Consider the following 18,332-nt stretch of genomic DNA (forward strand, 5'->3'; position numbering starts at 1 on the left):
AATTTGTCATAGCTAAATCTTGGAAACAACCCAAATGCCCATCAACAGAAGAATGGATAAAAAAGATGTGGTATTTTTATGCAATGGAGTATCACTCAACTATAATAAAAGATTAACTGGAGGCTTTTATAGGTAAATGGATGCAACTTGAGACCATACTCACAAGTGAAATAAATCAAACCCACATGTGTAATAACCTGAAAAAATAAATAAAATTACAGGTATACTCAAAAAGTAGCTAAGTACATGAACCAGAAGCACGAAGTAGGGAGACAGAGATGAAACCTTGACCTTCTAGATAGGACTGATATTCAAGATTAAGTTCTGGGGCAAAGAAGGGAGAGGGGAGTTTGAACACTGCCTGATGTTCATAAAAAGAGACCAAAAGATGTTGCTGATGACAACTGCTGGGGACTAGGACATATATAGGCCTCTACCTCTAGAAAAATAGGAAACTTTGTACCCAACCTTCTGCGGGTTCAGTGAGTAATCTGCTGGCAATCCCAGTATCACCATAAGCATGCACCATTTTGGACTTTATACTGGGCTAGAGGCCTAGAGAGGTGGGGTGAAGTAGCTGCAAATCCACCAGAAGGTGGGGCACACTGTGGGAAGGACAGAGGAGAAAGAGAACTTAGTTTTCAAATCCAAATTCCAAAGCACATGAAGAAATATAACCATAAGTCAGACAGCCAGAAAATTAAAAGCTCCAGACAAAAGTTCAAAAACAGAACAAGGTTAAAACAAACAAACAAATGAAGCCTGAACAAGGTAAAAACAAACAAACAAATAAAGCCTTAAAAGATTATGCTTCATACCCACAGATTTTTAATATAATACTTTGGAAATAAAAAATACCCACTGCAATAAAACACAGGTGAGGATAAAATCTAGAATGAGTAAACTAGAACATGCAAAAATGTAGTTGAGATATGAATGAATTTGTGCATATATGTAATTTATAAATTATAGCTATATCAACACACAGAGGCAAGAAGAATTGAACACTACTATGTAGTAGTGCCTAATAGAAGTTCAGAAGAAGAAAATGGGGGGAGGAAGATAATGGGCATTTAATGTATAATAGCTGGCAGTTTTCCACTAGAACTAATTAAAGATAGAAGTCCTCAGATGGAGTGTTCTCACAGTACTATGTAGAATCAATCTACACTTAAGACATCACTATAGAGGTACAGTTCGTGAGCATGAAGATAAAATCTTACAGGCCAACAGGGAAAAAAAGAGTTCACCATCAGAGGAGGGAATAGCAAAAAGTCTTACAATAACTATCTTATCAACAAAATTAGATGGCAGAAGGCAGTGAGGGATGGACCTTCCAACTGAAAAGTAGTCTAGGATCTGCTCCTCACTTCCTCATCATTCAGGGCTGAACAGAATGAGGACATTTCTAGACATACAAAGGCTAAGAGGGTTTTCACTCACAGACTGTCAGTGAAGGAAACAATAGAGCATGCAGGATGAAGAAACAAAATAAAAAACCCACAAAGCCCAATGATTGATACGCATGAGGTAAAGAATATAAAAATATTTAAAACTAATAACTGACTTCTGTGCTTTCAAGTGAAGTAAGTATGATAATCTCAGAAGTGGGGAAACGTGGTACGAGAGATTAAAATGTGGTTACTAGGAAATTTTGAGATTGTAAGATTTCTGCCTGTTTGAAAAAAGGTAAAGATTATGAACAATTCTGTCTTTACGAGAAAACTTCATACCTAATATGTAAGTATGAAGAAAGAAAACTAAAAGCAATTGCTCCCAAGCTAGCAGAGAAATTAAAACAGAAAAAGAATGAACTACCAAGACAAGAGAAGACAAGAAATAAGAAAAAAAGAAGATAAAATACGGTTGCCAAAGGTATGTAATACTGCCTGGCTCCCACCAACAATGGTAGATACAAGTCCAACTATATTAGTAATTAAAGTAAATGTAAACAGATGTAGCTCACCTATTTAAAATAAAAATACCAAAACCCATCTGCTTTCAGTGCTCTGATTTTGGCTAAAAACATTACCATATTTGGAGAATTTGGTAATAAAAGCAGCTAATGGTTCAAGCAGACAATGTCTCAAATGTTTACTGTCTTTACAAATGATTTTTGAGCTGAAGTTAAATTAAGAAGAAAACACTAATTTTAGACTAGCAGGAAGAGAGCCAGAAACATTGAGACTGTGCACAAATGTAATCTTTTTATGAAGAGTTGCATTTTGCTCTAAGGGAAGGTAGGTACTGGCCTGACTGCTAACTCGGTACTCCAGTTTAGTCTGTGTTATGCTACCACTGCATCAAACAATACACTAGCACCCCTGCGCATGTTACAGATTAATTACTATTCTGAACGACAGAAAGTGACTGCTGATGCTAACTGCGTGAAGCCTGTGGTTGCAGCTGCAGAAATACTTCTCTGTTGCTTCCACAAATCACTTGTCTGTGATCATCATTCGAGATATTTAACCAAACCACTAAGAAGCAATGTGCTGATGATCTCTAAGAGTAGGAACATAGAATGATAGTTTTTCTTTTTTAAACTAACTTAACCTCTTATCCTGTTATGACTCCTTCAGTGAGCAGAACTCAGAATCAGTCAGTTTTAGAATGGGAGGAATGAAAAACATGGGATCTAGACAGCTTAGTGACTTAAGATTAGTGGTTACTGGACGGTGTCTCTGTCTCACTCAGTATCCAGATTCTTTGTGTCCTGAACAAAGAACTGAGCAGAGCACACAGAAGTAGTAAGAAAGGCAAGATTTATGGAAGGGAAAATACATTCGGAGCAGGAGCGGGTTGATGAGAAAGCTCAAGAGGGAGACTGACTCAAAAGAAACCCACTCATTTTAGGTTTGAGGTGGAAGTACACTTGGGAGAGTTCCAAGTGGGCAGCACCTAGAGATGGCGACTGTCAGTAAGGAAGGCACACCCACAGGAATCAAGTGTGGGCAGAGCTCGGAGTCGGCAGGTGCACCAAGACCCACAGTTGGTTTTTTTGTTTGTTTGTTTGTTTTCCTAGAATTTGGGGAGAAATCAGGGGTGGAAACTAACTTGGCTTTTCTTCCTAATCAACTGTGAATCTCCACTCTTGCGTCAGGAGGGGAAGTCTGCGAACTTACATGGGCCAGATCGGACCAGCACGGCTGTCAAAGCCCACCAGGCTGGTCAAAATCTCAGTGGGAACACTACAATGACCACAGGGCTTTCCTTGGTTGCCCTAAAGCAGTTACAGCACGTTTCACAGGCAAAGAACAGGACTGTATTTTGGGGGCTCATCTCAGAATATTAACAATAATAAATATGGTGAGGGTATGATATGGCTTATAAAGGTCCCCCAAAGCCACATGTGCTCATAGGCGGGGCTTGCGGGAGGTGATTGGATCATCAGTCCACTGACGAGTTTATAGCTAAATATTTTGGGAACTGAAGCCTGGTTGGGGGAGCGGTTACCGGGAGCATGGCCTGGAAAGGCACATCTCCCCATCTTCCCTTGACCTCTCCCTTCTTCCAACGAAAACAACCCCCGCCACAAGGCCCTTCAGACTATAAACTGAAACCTCTACAAACTGTGAGTCAAAATAAACCTTTCCTCCTTTAAAATCCCTGGGCCATAACACTGGACTATAAAAACACATACCATACTTCCCTAATGAAAATTTGTACTTTATCATTATAGTAGCTGGCTGTGAACCTCAGTAGCTGCGCCTGGGGGATACAAGAAGCAATCTTTGTGTCTACCCACTTGGTATGATGAACAGCAAGGTGTGTGTATGTATGCGAAAGTGTCAAACCAGTATTTTTACCCACATAATGCTCCGTGTAACATTTTTTGCGTATGTTTCCCCAAGCATCAGGGGTGGTAAAATATACCCACACCATCATCTGTTATGTAAATATGTACTGTACCATAATGGATGTGGGTGTAGCTAACAGCAGCTGGGCCTCAGAAAAGCACGAACCCATCTGGGCATTCACCCATTTGGCAGGCTGATGGCAAAGTGTGTGCAGGAGCTCCAAAACAGCAACAGGTGTGCATTTAGGATTTTCTTGAATTTTTTTTAAATTTTTCTGGTAGAAGTAGCCCAATTTAGTACAATGGCACCAGAAAAACCGGATTTGCAAGTTTTGGGGGAGTGACTCATGCACTGATGATTATGATGATGATAATGATGACGTTGGCCATGTGAGCCAAAGTTCCTGTGACAGTGAAATGCAGCAAGAATTGACCAACAGAGACACAGGGAATGAAGACCTCCCTGATGCAGATGGCAAAGAAAACAGCAATGTCAGGACATATCTGACCAGTCAAAATGGCACACAATGGTCATGCAACCAAATGGAATGACCCAATGTTAGAACAAGGTGCAAAAATATAGTGAGGATCTTGGCATGGTGAAACCTATTGGACAGAATGCAAGCACTGCTATTCAATGTTGGAAATCACTTGTAATAGACAAAATGCTAGAAGATGTTGTGTAATACACAAATGATGAAATACAAGTAAAACATTCTGTATGCACCGAAAACCATACTCAAAAATGTGTTTATTGTCTCAGTAGCTAAACTGAAATCATTCATATGTCTGCTATATTTAGCAAGGCTTTCTCATCCTCATCTTGAGAATGTAAAAGACTTGTAGATGTGGGCTTATGGGTGTGGGCTTCAAGTTTGTAGAATAACAATGACATTGAGGAGATGTGATTTCCTTCAAAATTACCTGAGCTTTGTTGACAAAATCATTTGCCCGAAAAGAAAAAGAACTAAAAATCTGGCTGCTATGTACTCGTTGAGAGTTTTGGTTCAAAATGTCAAGCAATTTACATATCATCTAAATATATGACTATTGATGAACATCTTGCAGCATTTCATGGTTGCTGTGGTTTGAGGTAGTATATGCCAAGAAAGCCTTCAAAATACAGTATAAAAATATATGCCCTGGTAGATGCAAAGACATATTATATTTTCAATTTAGAAGTTTATCCTGGAACTCAGCCACCAGGTCTAACCCTAATCCTGAACAATTATTAGGGCACTGTTGTTGTTTATGGGTGAATGGAGAGAAGGGAGGCAGCTCACACAATCTGCCTGTGTTAGGGTTATGGAAGCATGGATCATCATTAGGATGCTGTGGTGTTTGCTGTGGCATTTATAGTTGAATGGAGGGAAGGGACTGACTCATATTCTTTGTTTCCAACTGTACTAAAACCTCAAAAACACTGAAACCTGAGGTGGTAAAATTTCTACAACAAAACAAAAGGTGCAGTACATGTTGTTTTTTGTTTTTTTTTTTTTTGTTTTTTGTTTTTTTTCAGTACATGTTGTTGATGAGTTATGCACAACTATGATGTCACCTGAAAAACAGTGTTGGCCAATGGTTGTGTTTTACGGGCTCCTAAACGTGTAGCATAGTTTGATAGTTTACAAAGAAATTAACAGCTGTGAAATATCACAGAGAAATTTTCTTAGAGGACTGGGACTAGAACTCATAAGAAACCATATATAGCAGAGGAAGAACAAAATGTTTCTGCCCAGGGCACTATGTAAAAAACTTGTGGTGCACACTGGTAAGCTGACAGTTAAACAGGCAGGTGCCACATCATGAAGACTTACTATGACGTTAGGAAAGAAAAATAGACGTCAACTATGCCCTACAAAAAAGGACAGGAAAATAAAACATGTGTGCTATCAGTGTGATACTCATGCACAGAACATGCAGTTGTCATGTGTGAACTGCCTTAGGTGTGACAATTGAAGCAAAGGTATTTTTTGTTGTACAGTTCTATTGTTATCTTCACTGCAGTTCATATACGAATGTATTTCTGATGTGAAAATGTTAATATATCCTAAATGTGCAATACATATTAAGAATTGAATACTTAACTTTCTTAATATGTTATGTTCCTGTTAAGTATACATTGTACAATATAATAAGAACTTCCTGACAAAACAGCAAGACCAGAGAGATGTCAAGTATGTCCTACAAAAAGGCCAGGAAAGCAAAACACATGTGCTGTCATTGTAAGCAATATGTGTGTAAGGAACATACTGTTGTCATGCATGCAGACTACCCTAGGGTATGATAATTGAAGTAAAGATCATTTTTGTTGTAGTATTCTACAACAAAAATGAACTTCAGCTCATAAAGTAATTTATTTTCTGTTGTCATTTTTTAGACTTTGTACACCAAAAAACAACCAATGTTGAAAATTTTGAAGCTTTTGTAGAAGCTCAATAAATATTAAAAATTCAATACTTTACTTGTGATACTTCTTGTTAAGTATTTATTGTTTAATATAATAAAACTCATAATATTAAAATTAACAATTCATCAATAGAAATATTCTAATGAATAAACATGAGTATTATGCACCTTTAACATAAAATTGGCATTAAGCCCTAGGGTATTGTTTCTCAGTGATGAAAAAGAAACTAAGACAGGGTGGGACCCTAATTTCTAGACTCCTGTCAACCTGTGAAGGAAACATGACAGCAGGATACTCTTGTATTCTCCAGGAGCCAGAGGCATCCTGCGTTGTGAGCCTAACCAGGCTTAGGCTGGTTACACTGCCTACTGCCTGCCTCCCAGTCACACTGGTTGCTATCTCAGGACAACCAGTGTAAGAGCCCAGACCACTCCCCGTGCTCCAGGGTTTACTCCACGGCATCACTTATGAGGTCTCCAAGAACAAGGACCCAAAGGACAATAAAATGCCGTCAATCTTGAACCTTAGAATTCCTATAGTCTAGTCTCTCAACGTCTTTTGTGTTCTAAATCTGCTCATTTTGCTAAAGCAATCAGTCATTACAGGGAGAACTCATGAGAGGTTCTCAGTTGAGGCTTAGAACAGTTTCACCTTGCAATCTATCATCCCCTTGAAGGCTGGCGTCCTTCCCAGACTGTTCCCCCTCTAGCCAGAAAGGCTCCTGAGAACAGTGCAGCAGCTCCCACCATGAGCAAAGTGAGATCGGTCAGTTCAATCCTGATATGGCTTTGTTTCCACCAACAGAAATACAACTTCAGCTGCCTTTTCAAGGAAGTAGCACCCATTACCTGGAAGCCATGTGCCTGAACATAGCCTGAATGGTGACGGGGGTGGGGTGGGGGGGAGTCCTCTAGTTAGTGTTACTAGCCACTCATGCTCCCGTCTGTATGCTCACTGTCCCCCTCCCCGCCACCAATAGAGGAGGCGTGGCAACCCAGAAAAGGCCTTACTCAAGGCCTCATATTGTCACAAATCACCATCTCGCTGTATCCCGGTACACAGAGCTTTTTACGGTAAGGCAGGGAGAGGAGAGAAAATACAGTGACAACTCCACACCTGTTTTCTTTCCCTCTACACGCAAGCCTTCTCCCTTCCCTGTGGAAACTGAACTGGATCCAACCTCCTGGTGCCACTGTCTGTATATTCTATCCATCTTTCTGTGTTGACGAGGACAGAGTAGTAGTAGCTTGTGCCCTCAGCCTGAAGTAGTTTGGAAAAATAATTTTTCTCTAAAAGAAAAAAACTTCTAACTTGAACTCTTGGTGATCCTCCTGCCTCAGCCACCCGAGTGCTGGGGTTACAGGCATATGCCATCACACCCAGCGACTTCTAACTTTTAATGATCCATCTGCCATGCTGGTTGCTGTGGAAGATGCTCACATTTGAGATTCCTTTTGCTGATTAATGATACTTAAAAATAAAATACAAACACAAAACCATTAGTAAGTTTCTAAGTCACAAATGTTTCAGAGCTTACCAAGATCTAGAGTCAAAAAGAAAGGGTGAAATTAAAAGTGGAAACAGCCTAAAGAAGAGCAGCAAAGGAAAAAGGAAGGAGGTGGAGCTGCCAGAAGGCATTCCAAGTTTCTTGTCTTTCTTTGACAGGCAGCCCATCTGATGGTGTTCTCCTTTTGCTGCCTCTGCAGGAAGCAGTGACTTGGGTCCCACAGGCAGGAAAAGCCAAAGCCAACAGCACCCGAACTCCATATTCTTAACCCTTATTGTGGTTTTTGGGGGGAGTTTCACAGCATCAACTCTTTCTCTTGGAACACACACTCATACAAACACGCGCACGTGCGCGCACACACACGCATGCCTGCGCACCCCCCATGGACTACACACACACACCATCTGGCTTTATCTATGTTCTTTGTCTATGTTTTTTTTCAATTAAACACTTCTCAGATGTCCCTTCAGAAGAAATAAGGACCTATTTCTTTTAAAGATTATTCAGCCTGGGTGAATAAATCAGAAACAGATGGGAAGAGATACATTAACTCAACTCCTTTATGGCATAGATAAAGAAATCAGGACCCACAGACTAGACAGGTGCCACAAGGTCACTGGGTGGCAGATACAGGACTAGACCTGGAGTGCCCTGTGTCAGCACAAGTAGCTGCCCCACACCGGACACACCGTGCGGTGGACCAGGGCTACAGGGATGCATATCCCCACAGGAAGACCAGGGATGCTGGATGCTGACCTTGGATGGCAGAAAGGGCTACAGAAGTAACTAGCACTTGCATTCTAGAAAGCACTGAATGTAAAAGGGTAGAAATGATGGCAGAAGAAAGAGGAAAAGCCGGGCTGGTGATGCACACCTGTAATCCCAGCACTTGGAAGGCTGAGGCAGGAGGATCTCTGTGAGTTTAAGGCCAATCTGGATGACAGAGCAAGATCCTGTTTTAACAACAGCAACAAAAAAAAACCAGAGGAAAAGAAAGACAAAAACTTCCGGACAATGACTGAATAGTCAGGGACCACGTTAAAGAACAACGAAGAGGCAAATAAACCATTTGAACTAGTGACCAGGTTTGTCACTATGAAAATAAAATTTTCATTTTTCACTTTGGTAGGGTATCTTCTACTATCATGTAAGTGTTTCTTACAGTCTAGTTCTTAAATAATTTATATCAGAAATACTTTGGTTGTTTGGTATACTATAGATTCCAGGGCTCTTATTCCAGAGTTATCAAATCAGAATCTCCCAGCTGTCACTCAGAAATCTGAACTGTAATCGCGTCATCCTGGAATTAAACCTATCTGCACTCCAGTCCTCCCCACACCTATCTCAGAGTTATGGCTACTGAGTTACAGGGCTGTGAGGCCCCAGGTAACAACGGCTGACTGCAGGGAGCTGGGCCCTGCTATCAGGCCTTCGTTACTGACCATGCCCGCCCAAGGGGCCAGGCGGACTGAAATGGGCAAGGAAGCCGCTGAATTGACTTTAAGATCCCCTATTTTTAAACTAAAAATGAAAAAGAAATACTGTTTATCTGATGATAAAAATATACTGCATTTTCTATCCTAAGCATATATTTCTTCGAGGACCAGGAAGAAAAAGTTAATTTATGAAAAACAAGCAAGAGCCGTAATTAGTAGGCTACACCTCGCTCCTGCTTCCGCCAACAAGGCCAAGGTCAGGGCTCCTCCGTCAGAGCTCCCCCATCAGATGCTACAGAAGGGCTGGGTAACAGCCAGCTTTGCCTGCAACATCAGCACCTGGATGCAGAGCACGGTGTGTGGTGGGAACCTGGGAAGCTACAAAGGGCAGCTAAACGTCCACTTGGCTCGCGCTTTCTGCCTCCTTTTGTCCTTCCTGCCCTCTCTGGGGTATGGTGAAACAGCAGAGTCCACTATGAGAGGAGGCAGAGGAAGGGATAGTAGGGAAGAGGACAGGATTCAGCTAATCCTTGCTTATTTCCTCAGCCCACAAAATGTCCTGGAGAGCAACAAGGAAGGATGACAGCGACATTATTCACACCCAAACTGCTGAGGCAATTCTCAGAAATCTGTTTCGAGAAGAGACTAAAAATAGAGCAGTAATCGCTACCTTTGAGACTGGGATCCCTAAATATAAAGACTAGCACCCAACTCCTGATTATCTTTGCCCACAGTGGACAAAGACTTAGCAGGAAAGCGAAAAGATAACACATACGGGCCTGCAGGTGCCAACGTTACTTCCTTCACAGCTTCCTGAGATGCTCGCGTGGATGACCACAAGGTCTGCGCAGACAGTGCATTCTGGCAAGCGCCGGCCCATGTCTGAGCGGGTCCATCTGCTGCCTGATTACTTCCGCAGCACCCCTGATTACTGGACACACGGGCCTGCTTCCAGCTTCCCTCTCCATCCAGTCTCACTAATAACAGGACCCTCACACATAAAGTCCTCGAGGCTCTAGACAGCCTCTGGGAAGACTGGCTTCATGCCAGAAGATAAGCAGGGGAAAGAGCCAGAGACAGATGGGGACACTTATGTAGTAGAAAAGTATATAGATACAAGGGTGTAAAGGCTTTTGTTTCTTTCCTTAGGATTGTTGCTATTTATCTGTAAACTTCCAAGCCTCCTTTAAGATTTCTTGAGTATCTGTGGCTATGCCGGTTTGCATTTTACTTTGCATCCGTCTACAACCCACTATTTAACAACCACTTCCTACACCCAGGCACTAAGTTTTGGTGATAAAATATTGAACAAAAATAGACATTCCCCCTTTTCAATCAACATACATTTTAGTAGAGAAAAAAGACAAATAAATACATGAACACAATCATTTCAACAGTGGAAAGCACTAAGAAAAAACTATGAGATTATAAAGTAATGATGACTGAGAAAGGGAAGGGAGTGAGGGTGTCAAGTTAGGTCTTTTAGGGGCGGAGATACCTGAGAGGACAGACCTGAAAGACAAGGAGAAAGCAGGCATGACAGACCCAGTGCACAGAGCAATGCCCAGAACCAGCTTCCGGACTGGAGTGAGAAGAAAGGCCAGTCAGTGTGACTGGAGTAGACAGAACGAGAGGTGGAAAGCGCGAGAGGTGAGGTCCGAAGAGGCAGGGTAGTGGCTTCCCCGACTTCAGGCCAACGTAGAGAGTTTGGATTTTATTCTCATTGCCATAGAAGGCCACAGCAGAATTTCAAGTAGGGAGTGATGTAGAAAGGGTTAAGTCCATCCTTGTTCTTGCGGCCGTACAACTACAGTAAATATGTGCTTAGCAATATGTCAGTGGTTCTCAACTAAATCCTACATTGTTTGCTGAAAAATCACACTAGGGATATTATGGTACTGAAACGGAATAGAAGCTAAAATTATGACACTCACCAAAAGACAACCCTGTTGGCCAATCCACTATTTATTAACCACAGAGAAATGTTACAGCATAATTTAAGGAGGCAGAATTTCATATATGTTAATAACACTTATTAATAAGATATACACTTCCCTTTGGGATTTGGCAGTGATAATTCAAGCAGGAGTATTATCTGAACCCTAAAATAACAGTTTTACAGAAAGAGAGAAGTGCTACGCACAGTGACTGCCCCGGTCTGGAAAGTAAGAGGATTGGAAATGTAAAGATGGTATCTGCAACCAATGTCATTCTATATTTCACAGGTCCTGCCAAAATAACTGTAAAAATATAAGCATGAAAGCAAGTAAAAATAGATTTCAAATGTGGACAAACTTAGTGGCCCTACTCCCTGCCATTATAATAAATGACTGAGTAAATGTGACAAAGATGAACAGGCAGAGTCTCTCCTTCTAAGCCTAACAGACACCTTCCACACTGTCACTGATCCTTTATCTGAAGCGAGGATCTACAGAGAAAAGCCAACTCCTGGAATGCTCCCGATAAGAATACATCTTCTCAGGAGTAATGGCACAGACAGAACTTCAGGGGACACTATTCATAGGATTCTGTGACGTTTCTCTGTACTTGTGAAATCAGGTAAGTGTATGTGTTCCTGACAGTAACATTCAGCGAACAGACTCAGACTATATGAAACACAATCACCAAGAGAGAGGGATGTTTTATCGCTTCTCGGCCTTTTGGCTAAGATCAAGTGGAGAGAGGGATGTTTAGCAATTAACGCCCAGACGATTCTCAGAGCTCCTCTGATTAACAATGATAAGAACATGCTAATGCCACCAACAGGGGACCAGACACTTGTTACACAGTGCCAAGATGACGCCCTTAAACAGAACAAGACCCCCTTTTTCTCCTGGAGAAGAAATACAGACTGGTCCTCCTCTCAGATCCCTCACACTTGGTTTAGATTTTTCTTTTACCCTTCATCTTTTTATGACTTCTGGTCAGGTTACTATGCAAAAAAAAATATTCTTGATCTATGTCACACACAGAAGACTGTTCTATCTCCCCCAATATACCGCAAAATCCTAGGAATCAGTCATTTCTCTTGCCGCTCACTCATTGACGGTATAAAAATTTCTAACAGTACACGAGAGAGGGAGGGAAATAAAAAATGTCATCCACCTTCACTCCCCCAAAATAATCACTACTAAGCTTCTTATATCTCACTCCATAAAAGTTTGTGGTCACATATAATCTTTTATGTTATTCAATGTTAAACCGCTGAGCAAAACTTGCAAGAAATGTGGATTCATATTGCAGGTTTTTAAATCATTTCTAGTTCAAAGCAGTATACAAGGATTATACATTATTGCAAACAGGTGTGTGCAGACATACGCAGTATATGCAACTGCCTCTCTGCATATTCACCCACTTTCTACTCTTACGCAGCACTGCAAGTGGAACAACCGCAGATCAGGCGGTCGCTAGCCTACAAGGCGTTCCTGGCCACCACCCTCCGACTCTTTGGACCTCAGTTTCCTCTCCTACAAATGAGGAAGTGTTCTTTATGGCCCCTGGTCAACCACAGGGGAATAACAAATACAAATAGAGGGGCTGGGGATTTAGCTCAGCGGCAAAAGCGCCTGCCTGGCAAGCGCAAGGTCGTGAGTTCGGTTCCTGGTACCGGAGAAAAAAACAAAACAAAAAAAAAAAAAACAACAACAACAAATAGGAATGCTATGGCCAAGGGCAAATATTGCACCAGTGAACAAGCCGCAGAAAAAAAAGCAAATCAGGAAGACAATGTAACAGATTTCCATAAGAATATGGATATAAATGAGACTGGGGCAGTCGTTTCTTAACTTTCTGAGATACAGCTTATAAAAAAAATCTGCTTTTGTTGTATCATGTAACAGAGGTACACCAAATAATATATACTGTCTCTGAAATTACCTTAGGATACACTAGTGACCCCCCAGAGGCAGACCCAACCCATGTTTCCTAACTTCTCAGGAATGCATGTAGTCTTCCCTTCGGCATCTAAGTACTTATATTTTTCTATGGCCCTAAGTCATACATGTGGGGCCGGGGATATAGCTCAGTGGCACAAGCGCCTGCCTGGCAAGTGCAAAGTATGGAGTTCAATTCCCAGAACTTACCCCCAAAAAAGATACACACGAAGTCATACATGTGTTCGATTACCTTCAGTAGCTATAGGGCCACAACTCAAAGCATTAATTAACATCTTAATTCTCATTTGCCACCACGTGTGATAATTAGCTGTTTACAGGGAGAGAATCTTCCTGTTAGTCAGTTTATATAGGCAGCACTAAGTTGTACTAGGAGTATAATTAAATATCTTGGGTGGGGAGTTCTGAGAGAAAAGCTGAGAAGAGACAGGGAAATAGTGCTGGGAGCAGGAAGGACATCATCCAGGTTGAAGATTCAACTGGCAATTTTACTTTAAGGTAAGAGTAGCAAAGCCTTCCTCACGGTTGAACAACCCTGTCCTAGGGCAAAGTTGGGAGGAGACAAGCAGTACAGATAAGTATCTTTGCTAAATCTTCTTGCCTGTTCTCTCACAGGCAGAAAAGATGCAGGTTGAGAGATCCAAGCCCTGGAGTTAGAGAGCTATGGGTTCTGCTACTGCTCAGTTCTGAGCCTCCATGTGTTCACTGATTGAAAAGAGACATAACGCATGCATTATCATTCCTACTCTCCTCTGAACCCATGTGCTTCCATGGGCTATCTAGCTCTTGTGGAAAACAGGATTTATTAAAAACAATTACAAGTAGAACTGAGAAAGCACGCTGTACTAATGGAGCCATTAGTTACCTGAAAGGAATTCATGTGGCGCAAGGACGGAGGCAGCATGGCATTGCTCCTTGACAGTATGAGCAGCAGCTCCAGGCAGGTTGCAGAGGGCAGGGTCAAAGAATGAACGCTGATGTCACCTTCCCACAAACTGGCAAGCCTAGAACAAAGACACAGGTGAGCTTTCATAAATGCACTATCATGATTATTTTTAAAATGTGACGCACAATAAGACTTTTAGCTATAGGAGAAAAAAAGTATACAAAAATAGAAATAAAATATATTAAACTTTCATGAATTATTGTCTAAGACTTGTTTTTTTTGTTTTTTGTTTTTTGTTTTTTTTTTTTGGTCTTTTTGAGACAGGGTTAGCTCGCTATGTAGTTTAGGCTTGCCTTGAGCTCACTTTGCAGCCCAGGCTGGTCTCGAACTCGCAACGATCCTCCTGCCTCAGCCTCACGAGTGCTGGGATTACAGGCGTGCACCACCATGCTCGGCTGTCTAAGACATTTTTACAGTACTGTTGATATAAAGCAGATGGATTAGGCCATTTGCAGGCTATCATTTCATACTCAAAGTGCAAGAGTTTTAGGAATTGAAAACCTCACTGGCGTGGGCCATGTGGAGCAGGGGGGGACTGAAGGTAACACATGACTGCGTCCTATGTTCTGCCTGCTCTGTTCTACGTGGAATGCCTTGTTCACCGCTGGACAACCTAAGCAAAGGAACTATAGTGATCTCCACTGTACAGATGTGGAAATTGTTTCTGAGGCAGGTAGGCCTGTGTGAAACATCTATTTCAGTGATTTCCAAACTTTTAAAAGTGACAGGATCTTTCATCAAAATCTTGTACTAGCCTGAATCCTACAAATAAAAGCAAAGCTGCTATTTGAAAGGGAAAGCTGGCCAAAGGCCTCCCTTCATCTTCCACAGTGGCCCTTGAAGCAGCTCTGATGGATCCTGTAGAGCCCATTTGACAATCCTTTCATTCGCGAGATCAGGAGACTGGGCTAGAAACATAAAGGCACTTGTCTGAGGTGAGGCAGAAGGGCAGGAAGTGATAAGGCTGGGTCTAGAATCCTCACTTTCTGACTCCTCATCTAGCACTTACAGTAGAGAGAAAAGTCAGGAAATAATGAGAAAATAATAGAATAAGAATAACATGAGCCCTGTGCTTTCAATTCTCCTACTTCAGTGGTTTTTGCCTGATCCCTGGTCAGCGTCTCCTATCACGATCCTACATCTTAAAGAGAAATATTCATATATAAGCACATAATATTTACATATCTACTTTGTAAATATATATGAAGTTTTTGTGCTTTGTATAAACTTACCTCTGCAGACCTTTACCCAAATTAGTAGTGAATATTAGAACGTGAGAGAGCCCCAGAGCTTCAGAAAATAATGGATTTTAATAGTTCCTGAGCTGAGTCCTGGCGAACGGCTCAGCTGCCTCACCAAACAAATTATTTATTATGATGACACATCTCTGATGTAGGTGGCAGAGTTCATTCTCCTTTGAAGCATCTGCCAACTACCTGGACTGGAGCAGGCACTGCTCACTTTCCTAAAAATGATCCAGTTTCAGGAAGAGAATGTCTGGGTACCATCTCTGTGTTTTAAAAATGATTATTTCATATTGACTAACTCTGCTGTTCTTTCTGGTTTTGCTCATTATATAACTTTCTCAACATTTCTCTGGAATAGAAATAAAAATGCTGCTCTCTTTTAAAAAATTCAAACTTAGTTCTAGTACAGTGGCTCAGAGCTCACTCTCCACCCCCTTCCTTATGCCGTCCACACTATACAGTTCTTTCCATCCTCTGAATAGCATTACACTGCATGTTTTGTGCCTGGCATATACGGTTTCCCAGGCCTGGAATGCCGTCATTATTACTGAAGAACCTCTACTCACCCTGAAAGACCTACTTTCGTGTCATTTCCTATTGTACAACACTTACCACTGTCTTACCAGTATTATTTGGGATGAGTCTAGGTGTCAATATTTGCTAGAGCAAACATCAGTTCCTCTAACTTTGTGGCCTTATGTGGAATGAAAGATTAAAAAAATTGCCTCTAAAGTGCTTTTCGGCACACACTCAAGAACTAACCATTTTTGGAGAGGGGCAGGGGAGTGGTTTACATTTTTATTCACTTTTAACATACATAAAAATAAAAGTTGTGCTTATTAATGGGTATCATGTACTATTTTAATACATGTATATATACCGTGTATAATAGCTGACACACTGTGTCAACTTGAGACGTTTAGAAGTTTAATTAAGCAATTCAGCAGGCAGCCAGGGTCCTCACTTTGTAAACCTCCTCATCCTCTGCAGGAAGAGGGCAGGGAGATGGTGTACATGATACAGCCACTCCAGTGGGTAGGATAGCCTGCTTGCAGTTTAAGGGAGAAAAAGAGGCTTGTTCTCCTTTTGCTCTTGCTGCTTCTGCTGCCTTGAACTGTTGCCCCTCACCATGACACCCTGCCTTGGAGCCAGCCGATTACAGACTGAAGCCTCCATAAACTGTGAGCTAAATAAATCTTTCCTTCCTTAATTTTGGGTATCAGGTATTTTGTATCAGCAACAAGAGAAAAGTAACCAAGACACTGTATAATATTTAAATTAAATTAAACATACATAGCTCCTCAAACATCATTTCTTTATTGGAAAATCTTCAAAATCCTTTTCTCTTTATTGTTGGTACCTAATTTCTATACATAATAATTACAGTCATCCTGTGGAACTGGTACATACTTATGTATACATGTCACAACCTTATCATTCTTACTTCCCATCCCCTCAACATTTTGCTAAATGGTTATGGTGTGACACATCAAAAAGGACATGTACATAAAGATTAAAGTACATTAGCGCTGCCTTGTTACTTACCAGCAAGTGACCTCAGACAAGCACTACAGAGCAGGTTTCCTCAGAAGACCTTGGAGTCATACATAACCCACCCAATATGTCAAACCACCAACATTTATACAAAGGGACATTGATAACATTAATGACAGCCAGAGTCACAAAGAGAAGATGCAATTAAAAAATTTTAAAAATATCAACGTTAGCTATCCATGCTATATAGATAATATGGACAACTGCGTGATTTTCAACTTAATCCTTACAGTAGTGTGTGATTTAACAATTTTAAAGCTCAGAGAGGCATAGTGTGTGGTCCTGACCACAGAGCCAGTGACTGATGGAAAAGAAATTGAAGCATGATCTTTCCTATCTATATCCCATTATTTTTATTACAGCATTAAAAAGGCAAAACTATAGTAGTCATTACTTAACTTCCTCTATCCATAAAGACTGCAAACTCCAAAGGCAAATGATCAGGGAAATTTCAGGTATCTTAAAACTCCTTTCTAAATCATTTGAACAACTTTTTTCTTATACTTAGACAAGCCAGTTAGACTTATTATGGTCAGGTTCCTAATATTCTTTCTGTCCTTCCTAGTCCCATAGCATATTCTCAACAGACCCAGAATTTATTTTTTCAATGTTAAGAGTTAAAACTTTCTGTGAATTTTAATTACATATTCTTTTAGTCATACAAAACATCTATACACAAGTACAAATAATGGTTGTTTACAGGTTGAAAACAGTTGTTTAAGACAGTAAGAGTTTTGGGTAAGTAAGTTCTTACTGCAAAACTTTAATGTTTCCACGTTGTCTTTTCAGCTTAGGAAGAAAGAAATATAAGGAAAGACATCAAAGAGGAGGGAAAGAGACATGGCTTGGCATACCTGAAAATTCACTTTGTCTTAAAACAATCACTGAAGTCATTATGTGAAATTAGAAAATGTGGACAGGACCACTACTGTCACTTGCAACCATCTACCTATTGTTCAAATATCAATAAAAACATCTATTAACAATCCAGCATTTAAAGAAACATTTTAAGAATCTGGATTATCTCCGACATTTCTGCAAAAGTACATGGACTACTAGACCTAAACCAGTAGTCCTCCCAGTGTAAATCAAGAAGAAAGACACTTCAAAGGGAACAATGAACTAAACATCAACTGAAACCTATTTCTGTGATTTTTAATGCACTGGGAAGGACAAGCTTTCCTAGGAGACCAGAACTGTCAACTAAGTGACCTTAATCTAAAAGACCAAAATGCAAGCAGAGGATACAGCATCCTCATTTCTAAGGCTTCGCCTTGAGAAAATTCCCTAGAGAAGCAACTGTGGTCTACCTATTTTGAAAGAAGCAGTGAGAAGGGTGGAAGCAGTCACTTTCTCTCACTTCTAATAAAAATGCTAAGACAGAGAATGAACTAAACCAATCAATATCGAAAAAACAGAAAGGTGATACAGTCTTTTAGGGAATATGGAGGTCATTATCCATAATGCCAAATGAAATAAATCAGACACCAAAGATTAAATATCACATGGCTTCTCTTATACAAAAACCCAAAACATGAGT

General features: G+C 40.8%; 1 protein-coding gene across 1 annotated transcript in view; it reads right to left on the bottom strand.

The window, feature by feature from the left end:
• Positions 1-18,332, bottom strand: part of Ube3d (ubiquitin protein ligase E3D) — a gene marked incomplete at its 5' end in the record, with an annotated part of 155,511 nt that overhangs the window by 56,810 nt on the left and 80,369 nt on the right. Inside the window, 1 exon segment of the mRNA XM_013510700.1 lies at positions 13,911-14,049. Within this exon segment, the coding sequence (XP_013366154.1) occupies positions 13,911-14,049 (139 nt within the window).

Source organism: Chinchilla lanigera, unplaced genomic scaffold, assembly GCF_000276665.1.
Source record: "Chinchilla lanigera isolate Chin_1 unplaced genomic scaffold, ChiLan1.0 scaffold00010, whole genome shotgun sequence".
Lineage (NCBI taxonomy): Eukaryota > Metazoa > Chordata > Mammalia > Rodentia > Chinchillidae > Chinchilla > Chinchilla lanigera.